The sequence below is a fragment of the Sphaeramia orbicularis genome, chromosome 15 (genome assembly GCF_902148855.1).
Source record: "Sphaeramia orbicularis chromosome 15, fSphaOr1.1, whole genome shotgun sequence".
Lineage (NCBI taxonomy): Eukaryota > Metazoa > Chordata > Actinopteri > Kurtiformes > Apogonidae > Sphaeramia > Sphaeramia orbicularis.
Window position 1 is genome coordinate 16,585,066 of NC_043971.1, and position 18,967 is coordinate 16,604,032.

The 18,967-nt window shown below is 37.7% G+C and overlaps 1 protein-coding gene across 1 annotated transcript in view; it reads right to left on the reverse strand.

The window, feature by feature from the left end:
* Positions 1–2,439: 2,439 nt before the first annotated feature.
* rims1a (regulating synaptic membrane exocytosis 1a) overlaps positions 2,440–18,967 on the reverse strand; it is a 289,297-nt gene continuing 272,769 nt past the window's right edge. The window contains exons 31-35 of the mRNA XM_030155700.1: positions 8,649–8,814; positions 6,899–7,011; positions 5,917–6,018; positions 5,630–5,769; positions 2,440–4,872 (exon numbers count right to left, since the gene is read on the reverse strand). Of these exons, the coding sequence (XP_030011560.1) occupies positions 4,657–4,872; positions 5,630–5,769; positions 5,917–6,018; positions 6,899–7,011; positions 8,649–8,814 (737 nt within the window). The 3' untranslated portion in view covers positions 2,440–4,656. The remainder of the gene's footprint in view (positions 4,873–5,629; positions 5,770–5,916; positions 6,019–6,898; positions 7,012–8,648; positions 8,815–18,967) is intronic.

Genomic DNA, 18,967 nt, shown 5'->3' on the forward strand with positions numbered 1-18,967 from the left:
TCCTCATAATTATATAATTTATAGTAAACTGTAATTTATAATACCTCACCATGAAAGATGCATCTAATTTTACAGACACTGACCCTTAAAGCCACACACCCATGCTTTCAGAAATAATATTAACTCTTTCATGCATACTGGTCACTACAGTGGACAGTTATTCTTCAGCTGTTCTCTTGTATATTCATGGATTTTATTGTTTTAGTTTCATATCAACCAACACAGTGGACGCTTATGCACCATTCCATAATACACTGACATTCAGACCATTACTATAACTTTGCTGTTCTTGATAAACCTGATCTAACATGTTCGAGTGTAAATCAATTCCTTGTTATTGTTATTAGACTGTCATTAACAAGTGTTTTGTTTTTTTTTGGCATATTATGTCCATGAAGTGAGTAACGGCTAGTATTAGAGTACACTACAAACAAAAAGTTAAGGATATTTCTTTTTTTTTTTTTTTTTGCCATTTGTAAATAAAACTATGTCTGGTCGTTAAAAAAAATGTGTTTCAATTCAATTCACACACAAAAAAGTAAAAAGCGTTGTGCAAGAATCCCAACTGAAAAAAATAGCCCAAAAATAAAAAAAAATCCATAACTTTTTTGTTTGTAGTGTATGTTAAAATGTGAGAAAACATCAAATTAGCAGCATTTAATGTTTTTATTTCATAGTTTTCCCAGAGTACAATACATGTTTCTTTGCTTCAAAAATTAAACACATGGTGTCCAGCTGAGTGGACATTTTTGCAACTCCATGAAAAACTGCTTCATAAAAAAAATAAAAAATAATAATAATAATTGCATTGTTTTTTTTAATGCCCAAAGAGGAATAAAGAAAAAAATCTTGATTAATGTTCTCATAATTCATGCATGAAAGGGTTAAACCTGTGTAGATGAGGGCAAATAAATATAGTGTTATATATTTTATTTCTCATTTAGAATTGTTTGTACTTATACTTTTTTTTTTTTTACGTGCACCTCACATCAAACCATGTATGAGTGAATTTACTCTCATTTCCTGTCAGCAGGTGCTCATTTCAACTAGATTTAGGGATCATTTTTTATATCATAAAGCATATACAGTGTTCCTATTCAGTCTAGATCTTTTTATTTGTATGGAAACCTTCACTACCTTCGTTCTTCACTTCCAGATTGACCTCGTATAGTAATAATGACAGGACTACAATCACTCCCCATTGTCCACCTCAGTGCGCACTTCCACCCTTCACCTGTACCGACCTGGTGCATGATACAGTTTAACGTTCTTATAGCATCATATAGAGCAAATACTAACTCATCCTTCCTCATCATCAAAAGCTACCACTTCTTTATTTATTATAGCTTTGTACTGGACTGAAAAACATGACTCTGAAAACCTCAGTATGTTTTTATGTTGAATCTTTACATAGTTGTATTCATAGGCTATTCATGAAGTCCTTCACAGGCTGACTGTCTAACCTGTGTTCTGTATAGTCCATTATATATGTGTTTTGAAGTGAAAAAGACAGTAGGAACGTAATAATATATCCCATATTTTCCCACTCAAACATAGGTTGTTCTTTGCTCTACATTTGTCTTTTTACTATCTGCACGTGACAGATGCCAAGGTTATTTTAACATGAGTTAATATGGTTTTCAACCTCACAGAAAAGATAGTGATGTTATGTTTCACGTTGAATCTGGTTTCCACTCAAATCAGTGCTGTTTTGTGCAATAGAGGTTGTTCTTCTGATGTGCCTTTTCTTTTTGGTGGTGCTGTGACAAAGTACAGAAGGTATTGACATAAACAAACATAGGTACACTACAGGGAAATTACCAGATTCTGATCGTATTCACTCACCTCTTCTTCCTTAATGCAGGTGTGTCCCACAGTTAAGTTGTTAGGAGTTGATTACTGCAGACCTCCTGACAGGCTTATAACTACACTTCAGAAAATGAAAGAACATGTCTTAAAATGAATGATTCTGTTAAAAAAAAAAGAGCCAATGTGATGCATTAAAAAACAAAACATAAAAAATAATTCTGTTAATCAATAACAGGTTTGGGGATCTCATGATCACACAGGTCAGCAAATACTTAATCTGTGTATATGTCTGTAGTTATTCTTTATCCCATCACAAGGGGGCAGTAGTAGCCTGTGATGAAGACAAGCCCAAACCCATTTTTAACACAATATGTAAAGACCTGGGATTTGTATTTAACTTTAAGTAAACAGTTATTTATAAGCAGTATTCTGCAGATTTATGCAAAACTCTGAAATGATTTGTGTAAAAACAAAAGAGGAAATATTACAAGCAGTCCTAAAGTGGATGTATACAACACACATCCCATACAGACATCACTGATGGTTGGGTAGACATTCTAAATAAACCATCTCCAGAGAGGGCAACTCCTTGCGAATAATTTCAGACCACTCCTTTGAAAAAAGCCATGATCTTCTTCCACACAGTCTTTTATTTGTAAATAATAAAAATGAACTCTTGAATATAAAACATACACATCAGTAGAGCCACATCTGTTATACAAACAAGAACTGTTGCAGTGAATACTTCATCTTTCGTCTAGAATCATGGTTTGGGAGTGGGGAGCCATGGGCTGTAAACAATCAGTATTCCTGGAGTAATACTGACAAAGGAAAGGGCAGTCGGCCACACCGCCAAGGGTTTCAACAGAAACATCCGCAAAATATGTCTGCAAAACCAAATTTCTCATTGGCTTTAGAAGTCCAGTCCAAACCAATAGTCAAAACTGGGGGAAAGGGGTTGAAGTAAAACAGAGTAAACTTTGTTCCAAATGGTTCTGCTTTTTTTTTTCTGCAACTGCGAAAAAAATAAAGGCCTATTAGCGCCTCCTTGAGGCTCAGCGCCGCTCAGCGGCTCGAGCACATCGATAGGACGCCACCTCCCCTCAACAAGACCAGGAATGTTTGTGTGTCAGCCATGTTTTGTTTGTTCATAATTTAAGTTCAAGCCGCTCATCCTGATTTGTATGTACAAAGTGTGCATGTGTGTGTGATGGGTGTACAGTCAGATACACTCTTTTTATATTCATATATCTATATCTTTATCTTTTCTGTCAAACTCATAATTATACTTCATATACATTTAGCTGTTATACACACATTCTCTATCTCTGTCTGCAGCCCCAGCTGTCTTAAACTACAGTTTAGACACCTACGTCCTCAGTTACACCAGGGGCTTGAGTATGCTCAGTACTACAGAACAGCACTGTTGTTCAAAGGGTTCAAAGAAAAAACAGAAAAGAAGAGAACTTTTTTTCTGGAGACTTCCTAATATGGATATTTAGACCCAGAGTGGTAGGCGTGGCCTGGGTGGAGTTGATCCCCCCCATTGGTCCGCTCCTGTTAGAGGGCGGGGATGGCTTGGCTTTTCTCGGTTTGTATTCATATTCAGTACGAGCAAACTGTACAAGAACATGCAACATACAAGCTGGCCTAAAGTATGTGGAACTAACACACATAGTCTAGTCTTTTTTTCAGTTTTTGTTTTTTTGAGAATTGTTCGTTAATTTGTCTCGTCTTCGATTTACAAAAAAGTAGAGAACAAAACAAAACAAAACGAACAAAACAAAAAAAAACGTGCATGCAGCTTGGGGCCGGGGCGCGGCGTCCCCGAGTCATGCTGCTCCCTCCTATGGGGGGAGTTTCGAGGGATCAGGGGGGAAAGAGACGGAGGGTGGGGGTGGGGCTAAGGGTGCTTCCGGCGAAATGTGACCTGACCTTTTATTGTCGGCCTTTGGTGCACCATCGCTCGAAAACCAAACTTACACATACACAGAGGGAGTCTGCACCTTATGGTACCATTCTGAGTTCTAGGCAAAACAAGGACCGAAAAAATGATTGCAAATGAAACATAAAGAGGAAAAATAGTAAAGAGTAAATTTGGCCTCTAGTTTCTTTCCTTTTCATTCTGACAAAAGCAAAACTTTTTTTTGCCTCTGTCTGACTCAAAATGTCAAGCTTTCCTTGTGCTTGCTTTCATCTCCCACTCGGCTAAAACTGTGCACATACATGTGCAGGGTCCAAACCACTGCCCCTCTGCTCATCTTTAACGACACTGTTACTGTGTAACAGCAGTGGAGACAACAGCCAACTTCTACGTGACAGTACAGCTGCATGAGTTTGCTACTAACCGACCTCCAGACAGTGTTCATACCACTCGTACCTAGCAGTAAGCTCTGCTCTGATTGGGCAGAGGGCTACTGGGTGGAGGACTCCACCTTCAATCAGGTTCTCTGATAAGGGCTGTGCAAGAAACAAAGAATAAAAACAACAACAAAAGAAACAGAGAGGAGTGAATGTTGAAATTGGACAGAAAGCTCCACTGCTGCAGCTTAGAGGAGAAAACAATGAAAGCTAACCGCTGAAAACAAAACGGTGTAAGGAGGAAGAGGGAAGGTGTGAGACATGATTGTCAGACTCCAGCTAAGCTTTGATTGGCTAGTTCTGTCTCTCCCTCTCTCTCTTTCACTCTCTCTCATTCCCTGTCTCTCCGTCTGGCTTTTCAGAGTTGACCGAGGGCTTCTCGGCGAGGACGCAGCCTCTGCTCAACTGTGGTCCAGTAGCTGTGGTCCATTATTTTGTCATTTAAGGGATATTCGGGAAGGGGGGCTTGCAGTCGCCATTCGGTCACTAAGACCGAACACCTGGCACCGGTCCTGAGTCCAATGACGTCTGAGACGCCAGCCGCGTTAGCGGAGCTAATGTAGGATCCACCAATGAGGACGGTGGAAACAGTTTGTACCACCCAATCACCGTGCTCGAGAGGTCCAGGTCCTCCAACAGAATCTGTGCTACACCCATGAAACATTTGTGGTCCAGTCGTCCATAGTCTCCCCACACTATGACCTGGAGGAGGGAACACGACAGATGAGTCAACTGGACAGTGTTGTGCTCAGTAAATACTCATTAAGACCAGGTTTGTGAATTTTTCCCTCTCATATGAGGGCCGCCATGTGTGTTTTTATGAGTTCGTATTCTACACAACATCCTTACATTCACCATGTAAGTGGAAAACTCTGAGGACGTGTCTCACAATATTCCAAGAAAGGCCATGTAAACTTATTTGAGACACATTTCAAGTATTTGTGACGGCTCAATTCCAAGTACTGTTGAGTAATAAAAGCTGCAACTAACGATAATTAATTTATCCATCATGATATCAATACTTTTTTAAGTAGCTGACAAACTTAGCATTTAGACCATCAACACTTTGGTTACCAATAAATAATTACTACATTTTTCAATCTTTTATTTTAGTATTTTCTCATAAAAATGCTTTTTTTTTTTTAAACAAATAAACATTACCCAAAATGAAAAGATGGCAAGAATCCACATCCACAAGTACATTATTCATGCTTAAGAGTTACTTAAATGGTGAGTGCTGATTGGAACTGAAATGCATTAGTATCACTAATGTGCAGAGGCTGCTTATGCCAGTTAGAGCATAATGTTGAAAGAATTCTACATTGTGTCATTCTCAGCAATGCCATGGATATTTGCATAATCCATGTAATTGGGATGTAACTACCATTATTAGGCTTGCATTCCAAAAACGAACCTGGTCAAAAACAGAGAAGTGTATGTTTGTTGTTTTCCAGATTACCTGAAGCACCTTGCCCTGGGGACTCTCATCAAAGAGCAGGTGCTGCTGGTAGAGTGGCTCCAGGGTCTTTCGTGCAATCTTGGTTTTCTTTTTGGCTTTACAAGTTCCATTATCCAGCAGGTACACTTTGACGTAGGGGGCTGGAGGCGGAGGAAGAGGCAAAAGGATGAAGGGACAAAAAGCAGGAGGAAGGGGAAGGCAGAGAAACTGGTTTGTGAACATGGGATATGATCAAACAGAGGTGGAAGGAATGAGGTTACTTATGTCTCAGTACTTCTGTGTGTTACCTGGGAGGGATTTGGAGCCTGGTTTGGGGGTAAGGCCTCGTGCCCGGATCACCTCCACCTCCAGCTGGCCTTTCTTATCCATCAACCCAATCTGGACATCACCTGCACGTGTGGACGACACATTTATGCAAACACTCAGACTCCATACACCCGGGGTCTCAAACTCATTTTCTTTCAGGGGCCACATTCAGCCTGATTTGATCTAAAGTGGGCCGGACCAGTAAAATAAAAGCATAATAACCTATAAATAATGACAACTCCAAATTTTTGTCTTTGTTTTAGTGCAAAAAACCCCATTAAATTATGAAAATACTTACTTTTATAAACTATCCAAACAAAAAAGATGTGAATAACCTGAAAAACTGAAATTTCCTAAGAAAAAAAAAGTGCTATTTTAACAATATTATGCCTCAACTTATCATTTCTACATGTGCATTATGGATCAGATCAACAAAGACACTAAACACTTAGTAACAGGCAGAAAATTGTTAAAATTGTGCTTAATTTTCTTTAGACACTTCAGGTTGTTCATATTTGTTCAGGTTATTCACATTTTATCATTACAGGATAGTATGAAAAAGTAAATATTTTCAAAATTTAATGTTATTTTTTGCACTAAAACAAAGACAAAAATTTGAAGTTGTCATTATTTATAGGCATAATGTAATATTATTTTTTTCACATCTTTTTTTTTGTAGGTTATTATGCTATTATTTTACTGTAGATCATATTGGTCTGTATGTGGAGCCTGAACTAAAATGAGTTCAACAGCCTTGACTGGAATTTTTGCACTTTGTAAATTCATCCCACGGGCTGCACTGAAACCTGTGGTGGGCCACATTTAGCCCCCAGGCCGCATGTTTGAGACCCCTGTCATACAGTTAGTAGCATGCATAGGTAATCAAACAGTACCCAGTATAGAAAATAACTGTTACATAAAGCAGAGGAATCTGAGAAAAGACCTGATGGGGCTGTCACTCACCCATAGCAGGCGTTGCCAGAGTTTGCCTGCCAACCAGCTGACCGGGACCTAAACCATCCAGGAAGTCACTGAACTGACTGTCGGCACCCAAACGCATCCCTGAGAAGATCAAGCTGACACACACACACACACACACACACACACACACACACACACACACACACATACACATTATGAATAGAACACAACACTACCGCTAAAGACGATAAACTTTCAGAGAAAAATTAAGCGGAAATAAAATGTGCAACACTGATGCATCAGCAGTTATTTCAGTACAAGCAGCTGCATTTACATGTACATTAATGCTTTGGAATAATAGACCAATGAGAATAAATGCATCATGTAACCACCTCAACAAGAAGGATCAGCGGAGGAAACATTTGATCGTCCATTCAATAGTAAAGTATTAGTTCCTGAAAACTTTGCAAATGCTTAATCTTTTTACTTCACCTACAATAAATCTATTCTTTCTCTGCATATTCACCACCCATAAGGTGATTTACCAAGTTTTAGAAGAATAAAACCAGTCTGTGGCTCATAAGCCTTTTTGTTTGAGACCTTAAAATATGTAAGGATGGTTAAGTGTCAGTAGTTGGAAGGCTCTAAACCAACAGTTGTCCAAACCAATGCTTGAAAAGATGAATAAAGCAATAATCCACCATAACACCTAAATAACAATCTACAGGAAAAGTTAAAAGGCTGCCTATTAAAAGGCCAAAAGTACAAGATTAGCCTAGGTTAGAGATAACAAAGATGCATCACAGTTGTTTCATTATTATGTCACATCTTTATGTTATCTTATGGGATCAATTTACTTAGTATCCATGTAAACAGTTAACCCTCAAAAACCTTAAAAGTGACCGATGTCCAAAATAATCTATTGACCTAAAATGTAAAACCCATGTAGTTTGACAAATGACACTGGCTGCAGACACTTTTTTTTTGTTCAGTTAATGATATATTTTGCTGAAAAAGTCTCTCTTCACTTTCTTTATGATATGATAAGCTTCAGATTTACTTTGAGCTTTTGTGGACATCTATGTAGTCAGTAAATAAACTGTAGAAAATATCTGATTTGTACTGAAAAGTGCAAAATACAAAAGGTAATATTATAATAATGTCTGATAAATCACTGGGGAAAGGATCGATGTAGAGAAACATTCAGCTGAAAACTACAAAAATAGTTTTACGTGCTTAAGTTGGGGTGTTTTCATCTGGTTGAATCATCTCTATAACTGCAGATAGTGAGTTTGTGGACAATAAATGACAGTGTTGGTGTTAAAAAATGCATTTTCTATAGGTCAAAATAAAAGGAAATAATACAAACACATACAGTTGCAGAAAAAATAATTAGACCACCCTTGTTTTCTTCAATTTCTTGTTCATTTTAATGCCTGGTACAACTAAAGGTGCAAATATAATGATAACTACAAAAATGGCTCATAATAGTTTAATTTCAGAGCTGATATCTATCCATTTTCCATGGTTTTCTTGATAATAACCAAAATCACTTCAGTTCTTACATCAATAGCTATGGCATTGTACTGACAAAAACAGTGCTTTTAGGCATTTCATGTTTTCTTTTCTGTCTGTTTTAGTCACATGATACACACAGGAGTTAGTACTTGATTGCATAACCATTGCTTTTGATGACTTTTGATGGTCTAATCCTTTTTTCTGGGACTGTGCATACAGGTGTTGGAAATCATGGCCATAGAGATGATGAAAAATAAGCGACAGTTCTACGTACTTCCCCTCAGAGCTGTAGCTGTTCATGCTGCCGTCGGTCGACTCTCTGCTGGCCTGTCGGTTCATGCCGGACCCTCCTCGTGGATACTCCACCGCCATGCCCGTCTCCACGCTCCTCTGGATGCTGCTGCTGCCGGCCTTACCCACCTTCTTACCTGCTGACGCTTCTGTAGCCAACAAAGAAGAAGCAGAATTTAGTCATTTAGTCTTTTTACAAACACTTTCACCCAGCCATGCCTTCAGTTATCAGGCATCTCAAGTCACACATACGCAGATTTTCAGTGTTTGCTTAAATTTGGCAACTCTGACAAGCCTGATAACTACTGTATAAACTGGGATCTGTCATTAATCCCATGCAGCTGAATGTGGCATGGTGACCTCACCACAGAGTGCAAAAAAACTCCCTGCTCCCTGCACAAAATAAGTGGGCGGCTGTGGCTCAGTTGGTAGAGTGGGTTGGTCAATGACTGAAGGGTTAGTGGTTCAAATCCTGCCTCTGGCTGTCCACGTGACAAAGTGTCCTTGGGCAAGACACTGAAGCCTAAATTGTACAACACACTGAAGCCTAAATTGCTCCCAGTAGGGTCTGACTGCACCCTGCATGGAGGCAGCTGCCTACTGGTGAATGGGTGAATGGGAGGTTTTGTAAAGCACTCCAGGCACCATAGAAGTGTGGAAAGCACTATTTAACTCTTTCGGTGCCAGACAGTTAAGGGGCTAATAAGCCTTAAAAGCCTTAAAAGTGCCACAGAATTTTTCAGTATTTCACGTCGTTTTTATAATATTTGAAGAATCCTGCAGGAAACCGCTCGGTAACATCTGGTGTATTCTCCAAAGCCGATCTGATCGGCCCGCGGCACTTCAAAGGTCGTATTCGTAAAGCCGATTTAATTGGCCCATGGCACTGAAAGAGTTAAGTACCGACCATTTACCATTTAAATATTACCATGAAATTATTTCATAGTGGTAACAATTATACAGCACAGTAGTGGAAAAAGTTTTTGAACACCCTTAAAATTTTACACAATCTTAAATATTATCATGAAATATTTGCAGAAAAGTCTTTTTTTGTGTTTCAAAAGGTGTGGCTGCATCAGACAGACTAATGCTACTTAGTTTTTTTACTGTTAAGAAAAAAACTAAGTTCTTGACACTTTCAACATGTGAGCACTGGGAGCAATTTAGGGTTAAGTGTCTTGTCCATGGATACTTCAACATGTGGGCAGTCAGAGGCAGGATTCGACCCGGCAACCCTTTGGTCATTGGATGACCCGTTCTACCAGCTGAGCCACAGCTGCCTGTAACATAAAGTTACGACCTCGACAGAAGGGAGTATGTGGGTTTGAAGACTGGACCAACACTTGGTATAGTTCAATGACTTGAGAGTGATTCTTATTACAATACATCACAAATGCATGGGTTGTCCAAAACCTTTTCCCCACTACTGTAATATTATTTCTAGTGCTGAGGTCACTGCAAGTGTAGGTCTGATGGCAACAGCATGGCTTAGTCAGTCCACCCCAATCTTAAATGTTTTGCAGGGATGTAAAAGGTAAAATCAGAGGGTTAAAGGAAACATACAGCGCCCATGTAGCATTAAAGGAGCAGTTCAGATCTTTATAAAAGCCTGGCTTGATCAAAATCACCAAAATAAAACAAACGTACAAGGAAAGCAGACCTCCGCCAAGGCAGATCAGTGCCCCCCCCCAATGTTTGTTTGTCTGTCTGTCTGTCTGTGTGCAAGATAACTCAAAAAGTTAAGGACGGATTTGGATGAAAATTTCAGGAAATGTTAATACTGGCACAAGGAACAAATGATTAAATTTTGGTGATGATCGGGGGTGGCGGGCACGGGTCTGCGCTCTCTTTTCTAGAAAAGCACTCGGAGAGCGCAGACCTCTGCCAAGGCTGATCAATGGGCTCCTGTGGCCACCCCACCCACCCCCGATCACCACCAAAATTTAATCATTCGTTCCTTGTGCCAGTATCAACATTTTCTGAAATTTTCATTCAAATCCATCCAAAACTTTTTGAGTTATCTTGCACACAGACAGACAGACAGACAGACAGACAAACCAACGACGGTAAAAACACGACCTCCTTGGCGGAGGTAATAACCATCTTCTAGGTACTCAAAGTCAGATTCTGAAGCAATAAATCAAATGAAAACAGTCACAGCCTCTGAGACTGAGCCAGGCTTTTGGCAGAACTGAACCAGCCTTTAAGGGAGGCAGAAGAGGGTGGAGTAAGGAAGCGTGCTGGAGACAGAGTTCAGGAAAGGCTCAGGAGTGCTGGGAAACTTTCTGACTAAAACCTAATCTTTGTTAGAACTGTTTCTCTGTGATTCCCTGTCAGTCTGTGCAGGTCTATAAAGACTAAACTGTTCAAGGTAAACTGTGATAACTACAAACCCAAGCAGGAGCAGAGCACTAACACTAAAGCAGCTACGAAATGTATCTATCTCATGTGTGATATTAGCAGAAAAGAATCCCTAAAATGCAACCTACCGCCTAAATATTTCATACTTATATGTTTTAATTGTGATGTCATGCTGAGTTTTAGCATCATGCACTTGCAGTATCCCTGTTCTGCACCTGAGCTTAAGGAAAGTGTTATTTCCTGCTACACTTCCTGTCTCTTTGTGTCTGTCTACCTGACTATCTGTCTAACCGTTGTTTTACCTTTCTGTCTGTCCGCCGCCTTACCCGCCGCCTCTGAAATAACACACATAACAACAACAAAGTCCAATAAACAACAACAACAACAACAACAAAAACACTGGATAGACTGATGAACACTTTGATAGAAGTTGATTTACACTGATTTTTTTTTTTCCTGGTTGTGATTTGGTGAATCTGTCTGACGCAAAGTTTATAATAAAAGTCCAAGATTCAAATTAGAAAGAAGAAATTAGAGAAAAGTGATTAATAATTAGTATCATTTTGTATCGGCGATTGTGGCTACCCGATCCGTATTCGGAAACCGGATCGGTACCCTGCATGCACGAAGGACAAAGAAACGCATCTACATCCTGTCACGTGTTTTGCTTTTCATGTGCTATTCACAACAGTTTGACAATATTTCAATTTTAGAAGCGTAAATCAGCATTGTTTAAGCAAAAAGATTAAGTTATTATTGAGAACATTTTCTTGTCTGTTACTTTTCCAACATATTTGCCTCATCTTTAGAAGTGAACACTTCGAGGATGACCAGATGAGGGAGAGAAGACTGTAGCCTGAGTTTTTCCCAAAAATGTTACGTTCATGTTATTTCCTGTTTTGTATGTACGTAATGATTGTAATGTTTCTCTGTTAGATTTTGCAATACTACCAAGATACAGTGATCCACTTAAATTGTTAGCGCGTTCTTTTGTTGGAAGCTCCAAGAATAAGTCTGGATTCTTTTCGTTCTCATTTTCATTCATTCATTTTCTGAACCCACTTTATCCTCACTAGGGTCACGGGGGTCACTTGGAGCCTATCCCTGCTACTTACGGGCGAAGGCGGGGTACACCCTGGACATTTTGCCAGTTCATCGCAGGGCTGACATATAGAGACAAACAAACAGTCACTCTCACATTCACACCTATGGGCAATTTAGATTAACCAATTAACCTATCAGTGCATGTCTTTGGATGGTGGGAGGAAGCCGCAGTACCCGGAGAGAAATGTCTATAAATTTAATTTTGACTTAATTTGACCACAAACAAAGCACAACTCAGCACTGAGGAGCCAAACACCAAGTAGATAATGGATCCAGACATTCTAATGCACATCACTGATCTTCAAACTATGGGCTGACCCCTTGTGGGCTAAGTGGGTTGGGTCACAAAAATGGACTGGTGTTACCTGACTTTAAAGTCAAGCAGATGTTTGACCCTATACTGACAATGTGTTTACATCTTATCTCCTGTGATTCCTGTGGGCTTTGTGGGCATGTGTATTTAAAAGTGTGCCCAAGGTAAAACCTGAGTTCTGTGTTCATAAATCTGTCACTTTAGTGTGTTGACCAAGATGTGACCCATACTATCCTAAGAACTTTACCACTCACTAGTGAGACAAAGAAATCTAGTGAGACAAAGGAATTATCTTAAAACATTAACTACTACTGTCTAATATGTGATTAAACTTAAGACTTCAGCTATCTAAATTAAAACAATATTTCAAAATGTAAGAATAGTAATGAATCACATTAATTATCTAAGGGCAGAAATTATTAACTGACAACTTCACTCAACTTGATTTACACTTTTTCTGCTGTTCATAATAAAATGAAAAATAATTGTCATTCAAGTTCTTAACTTAAAACTAACAGATGTATGGTGTGAACCTACAGAAACTGCTACAAATTTCATACAATGGTGGCATGTTATTTTTATATATTATTGTTATATTAACAGTTATGTACTTAGAATCAGCTGCAGAGGCGATTTCTCACAGACTGCAAGGGAAGCTCGGCTTCTCCTAAAATTACGAAAATTAAATGGTTAAATATGTACGGTTGTGTTGACATTTCATTGACTATAAATGTGTTAGAACACGTTCATCTCACAGACGAGTTCGTTCAGAACCAACTTCATCACAAATCAACAGACTCAATGTTGTTCACTTCTCATACGTTCCTGTTGCACTGTTTTCTCATTCGATCTCTGCTCAGTGCATTTGTCTGTGGACGCTCTGCGTCCATGCACTTCAATGGGACTGAGTTGAACAGTTTTTTTCATTGCCTCAAAACTGGACGGTAATTGGATAAATGCCATGATGTTGTCCCGCCCCTGGCTGCTCAGTGTCTCTGGGGTGAATGGAGCTGTGGGCGGAGCTTGGCCGGGCTGGACGCCAGGCTTCCACGTGCTGATTGGAGGATCAGTCGAAAGGCTGAATCCCATTTGACTGACAGCTATTTTGAGATCTACTCCTTCACTGACACAGTTCAGTTTAATACCGTTGCGCATTCTGCTGTGAAATGGAGAGAGAAACCACTACGAAATTACTTGTTCCTTTCTTGCACTGTAAATAAAACACACTCATTGTACTTCCTTGTTTCAATTTAACATAATTTCAACGTTTTCTTGTTTAGTTGGTACGATAAGGTCACTGAGCATTTTCTTAAAAAGGAACGAAGGGCCGAATTTATGTTTAAATAACTTGACTTTTTTTAATGTACGCCGACAATGAGCTTCCCCTCTCTGAAAGATGAGCAGCCGCCACTGATCAGCTGTAAATGATAACGCTGAATGACAGATGATATCGATGCGGTTTCCGAGTATAGATCGGGTAGCCGCAGTGCTTGTAAGTAAAGGTCATGGGTTGGCGACTTTTGCTATCCAAAGAGCCATTTTAGGACAGAAATCAAAAAAAAGATAACCTTATATATTTTACTTCAAAGTAGTGACTGTTTAAGAAGCTCTTTTAGATTACTTGGTACGAAACAAGATCAAAGTTTCAGTGCATTTACAGAACTACAAAGAAGTTAGAAAACTACACTAAAGAAACAGTGAAATGTATTATTTATTATTGTTTGTGCAGCAAAAATTGACTGGAATATGAAGACTTTCTTTGCAATGGTGTTTGCAAATGTGCTGGAGAGGACTTTACACAGGTGTGGTGTGACTATTACATTATAAATACAAGACGATGGAGAAAAGTTAATGCAACCATGGACATAAAAAACACTGTGACATTTATTGAGACACTGCATAAGCATCATGTGGCATAAATTATGACTGAGTGAACACATCCAATAATAAAAGCTAAGGTGGTCCAACAAAATAGTGTGTCTGTCTTTTATTTATTTATTTTATATCTTGGTTGGGTGGTGTATATTCAACAGCTTCGCCTGTTTTTGTGTTCTTTTTCGCGTTCTACCAAACTCTACCAAAATGGAACTTATACTGTACGTCCAATCCTAATTAGTGAATTTTCCAAACATCTGTGAAATTGTAGATACTGTCATAGCAAATAAATCTATAGGGTCTGATCAAGCGAAAGTGAAACAGGAAAATTTGTACACATCATTTATGAAGTGGGCTCATTTTTTAACTAAAGGTCTCTATTTTATGGAGCTGTTAAGCCTATCCTTTTTAAAATACCTTAGAAAAAAAGTTACAACCGATTTCATTGATTGTACTTTTCACACCGTAGCCATAGCTTGAATTTGACACTAAAAAATACATTTAAAAAATTTGAAAATGTATTCAGTCTGTTGACTTTATAGATGATTGTTAAGTTTCAAGAATTAGATTTTCACTATTTTGTGAATATTATTGATATTTATGAGTTTGAACATTTGTGAGTTGCTTAAAAGTACCGGTCCACGTGTTACCACAAAAATACCAATTTTTAATTTTCAAGTTACTTATAATTCAGATATTTGAATGAAACTTTCAGAAAGTAATGATCTTTTGATACATTTTGGGCGAAGCATATAATGGTAAAGAGTCATCCATGTGTTACTATGGCAGCCTGTCCACGTGTTACCACATTCTCATGTCAATAAAACAAAAACTTTTCAATATTTTACTCCAAAATTTATTTTCAGCATAGCTGAACATAATATCTAAAAGGTTCTGTCCTACTTGATATCAGTTTCTGTCGAGAACCGCATGTTTTGAATGTTTGTGTAAAGCTTAAAAAAATTGATGTCCATTTTAAGTCCACGTATTACCGAGCAGTAATTTGACATTTTTCACCTAAAAATTTTACCTCCCCAAATTTTTTTTACACATAATGTTAAAGTGCTTATAAACAGCTACTCAAATACATATACTACATGCATATAAGTTACTCTGCTTACATGATGGAGACTGCTGAACACAAAATGTGTCCATGTGTTACTGCTTGATCAGACCCTATACATTGCAAAAATCTAAATCTTACCAAGTGTATTTTTCTCATTTCTAGTCAAAATATCTAATCACGCTTAAAATAAGACTTAATCACCGAAAGAGTAACTTTTCAGTGAGATATAAAGAACTTCTTTTCAGACAATAGATCTTGAAAATCTTATTTCACAAATCTTACCAAGATCATTTTCACTTGTTCCATTGGCAGATTTTTTTTTTTTTGCTTGAATTAAGTGAAAAAATCTTGAATGAAGCAAAAAAAAATCTGTTAACGGAACAAGTAAAAGTTATCTTGGTCAGATTTCTTCAAGATTTTCAAGATCTATTGTCTAAAAAATTTCTTATATCTCACTGAAAATTTACTCTTCAGGTGATTATGTCTTATTTTAAGTGTGATGAGATATTTTGACTATAGAAATGAGAAAAATACACTTGGTAAGATTTTGATTTTTGCAGTGTAGCTCATAAAGAAAAAAAAATGTTGTCAGACCTCTTAGTAAATTAGCAAAGCTAAGTGTTGCAGGTGTATTTTAAATATATTAACATGATTTAATGACCATTATTTTTGATTATCTTTAACAGATGATCTCTGCACCAACCACATACTGAATTTAAAGCATCTATAATCATAAAACATCTACTGGCTTTAAGAAAAAGATGACAGCCTGCTGCTTCAGCTTTACTGAAGAGGATAAACTGTTTATTTTGCTCTTTCTTTTTGTCCATCACCTGCCAAAAGCAAAGACTGAAAGGTTTACCACACAATATAAAATACAGCAGATGCACTTAAGAGGCTGCCAGTCTTCTTGGCGACCGTCTTATTTATTTCCTGTAATTACGCTAATGTTTTAAAATGATTGTGAAAATGAATCTATAATGAAACGTTGAAGCTGTAGTTGAGTCGAGGCAGGAGAAGTAGGCGTTTGATTGGTGTCTGATGTTTGTCTCTGACGTTGCCTGACCTGTCTGGCTGAGTTGCGAGGTACTGCGGCTGCGTCTGGACGGCAGGATGGCGACGACACGTTGGCTGAGGCTCGAGCGCCGCTTCTTGATCCCGCTCCCCAGGCTCCCGAGGGCCGTGTCTGATTGGCTGCCGTCAGGGTGCTCCATGCCGTAGATCTCGCCACTCATGCTGGTGCTCTTCATCATGTGGCGGCCCGTTGCACGCATGGCCCGGCTAGAAATTCATCATATCAAGATGTCAAACAACAAACCAGGAACCCTCTTGATTCTTGAACCCATAAAGATCCAGTTTTCCTTTTCTGGCAGTTCCCAAATGAATTTTTCTCTATATTAAACCATTCTTTAGTGACTTATCACCATTTATTATAATACTATCCTCTGTATTTTGCATTTTTCACTGTAAATCATGTATTTTCCTGTATTTAATTTCTTATATGTAATTAAAATATTCCTGAATACTCACAGTAAATTCAAAAATTATGTTAAAACAGCAGACTGATCTCATGAAATTGCATTGTGTGTCACGCCAGTTCTTATGGCATTTGGCACAGGTGTCAAACATGCGGCCCGGGGGCCAAATCCGGCCCACCAAAGGGTCCAATCTGGCCCCTGGGATGAATTTGTGAAATGCAAAAATTACACTGAAGAAATTAACAATCAAGGATGTTCAAATAATTTTAGCTCAATTCAATCTAAAGTGGATCAGACCAGTAAAATGCTATCAAAATAACCTATAAATAATGAAAACTGCAAATTTTCCTCTTTGTTCTAGTGTAAAAAAAAAAGTAAAATTACACCAAAATGTTTACATGTACAGACTAGCCTTTTACAAAAAAGTGTGAATAACCTGAACAAATATGAACAATCTGAAATCTATTAAGAGAAGTCTGTGGAATTTCACCAATATTCTGTCTGTTGTTAAATGTTTTGTGTATTTGTAGATTCACTGTGATCTGTACGTTATAATGCATATGTATAAATGATAAACTGAGGTGTAATATTGTTGAAATGGCACTATTTGTCTTAAAAATTTTCAGGTTGTTCGTATTTGCTCATGTTGTGTTCAAGTACAGTTTGTAGAGGAAACAATTTCATTATGGAAATTTGCTTTTTCCACTCAAAAACATAGAGAAAACTTTGGAGATGACATTATTTATAAGTTCTTCTCCTATTATTTATATTATTTTACTGGTCCAGCCCACTTCATGTCATATTAGGCTGTATGTGGCCCCTGAACTAAAATGAGTTTGACACCCCTGGCATTTGGCGTGCTATACGTACGCATTTTCATCCTTTCATGTGTTATTCAACGGCATTTGGTCACGTGTCAATTTACGCCAAGATCTCCTGTTTACATATCCGTAACCACTAACCCTAACTGCCCTAATCACGTGGTATCTGACGCGGCGTAAACATACACACAGAAACCTAATAATGCGTACAGATAACATGCCAATTAAAAGTGGCGTGTATAGCCTGTATATTTACGCAGTTCATGATATCACGTTGAAAACAGAGAAAACTGAGGAAAAAGTGACTTCTTCAGCAAAGATATCACTAACTGAACCTAAAACAAGTGTCTCCATCCACTGTCATTTGTCAAACTCCATGGGTTTTACTAGTCAATCAATGTTTTAGAACATGGGTGTCAAACTCATTTTAGTTCAGGGACCACATTCAGTTAAATTTGATCTGAATTGGGCCGAACCAGTAAAATAATATGTCATATATAACAATATAACATAATACTATATAAATAATGTCAACTCCAAACTTTTCTCTGTGTTTCAGAGTGAAAAAAGTAAATTTACATTATGAAAAGGTTTACATCTACAAACTATCCTTTCAAAAGACGTGAATAACATGAACAAACTGAAAAAATAAGCGTAATTTTAACAATATTCTGCCTCAGTTTATCATTTACACATGTACATTATAACTTACAGATCACAGTGGATCTACAAATATGCAAAACATTTAATAAGAGAAGGAATCTTGTTAAAATTGTACTTACTTCTCTTAAGACATTTCAGGTTGTTCATATTTGTTCAGGTTATTCCCATTTTTTGTGAAATTATACTCTGTTTTAGTGTAAATACATGAAGATATTTACATTGACAAAGAAAAAAAATTGGAATTGTCATTATTTATATGTTATTAATATAGTATTTTACTGGTCCGGCCTACTTGAGATTGAATTGGTTCAAATGTGGAACCTGAAATAAAAGGATTGTTAATATCTTAATGTTATTTTTTGCATTTCACTAATTCATCCTAAGGGCCAGACTGGACCCTTTGGCAGACTGGATTGCACATTTCCGGTTGTTCATCTTTGTTTTTATTTATGTATTTATTTGCATTTTATTGTGAAAGAATAGTTTTGTAGATGTAAATATTTTCACAGTGTAATGTTATTTTTTTCACATAAATTTTTTCCACATAATTTTTCAGAAAAGAAAATTTGTGGTTGTTAATATTTATGGGTTTATTGTGCTGTTATTTTTACTGGAGATCAC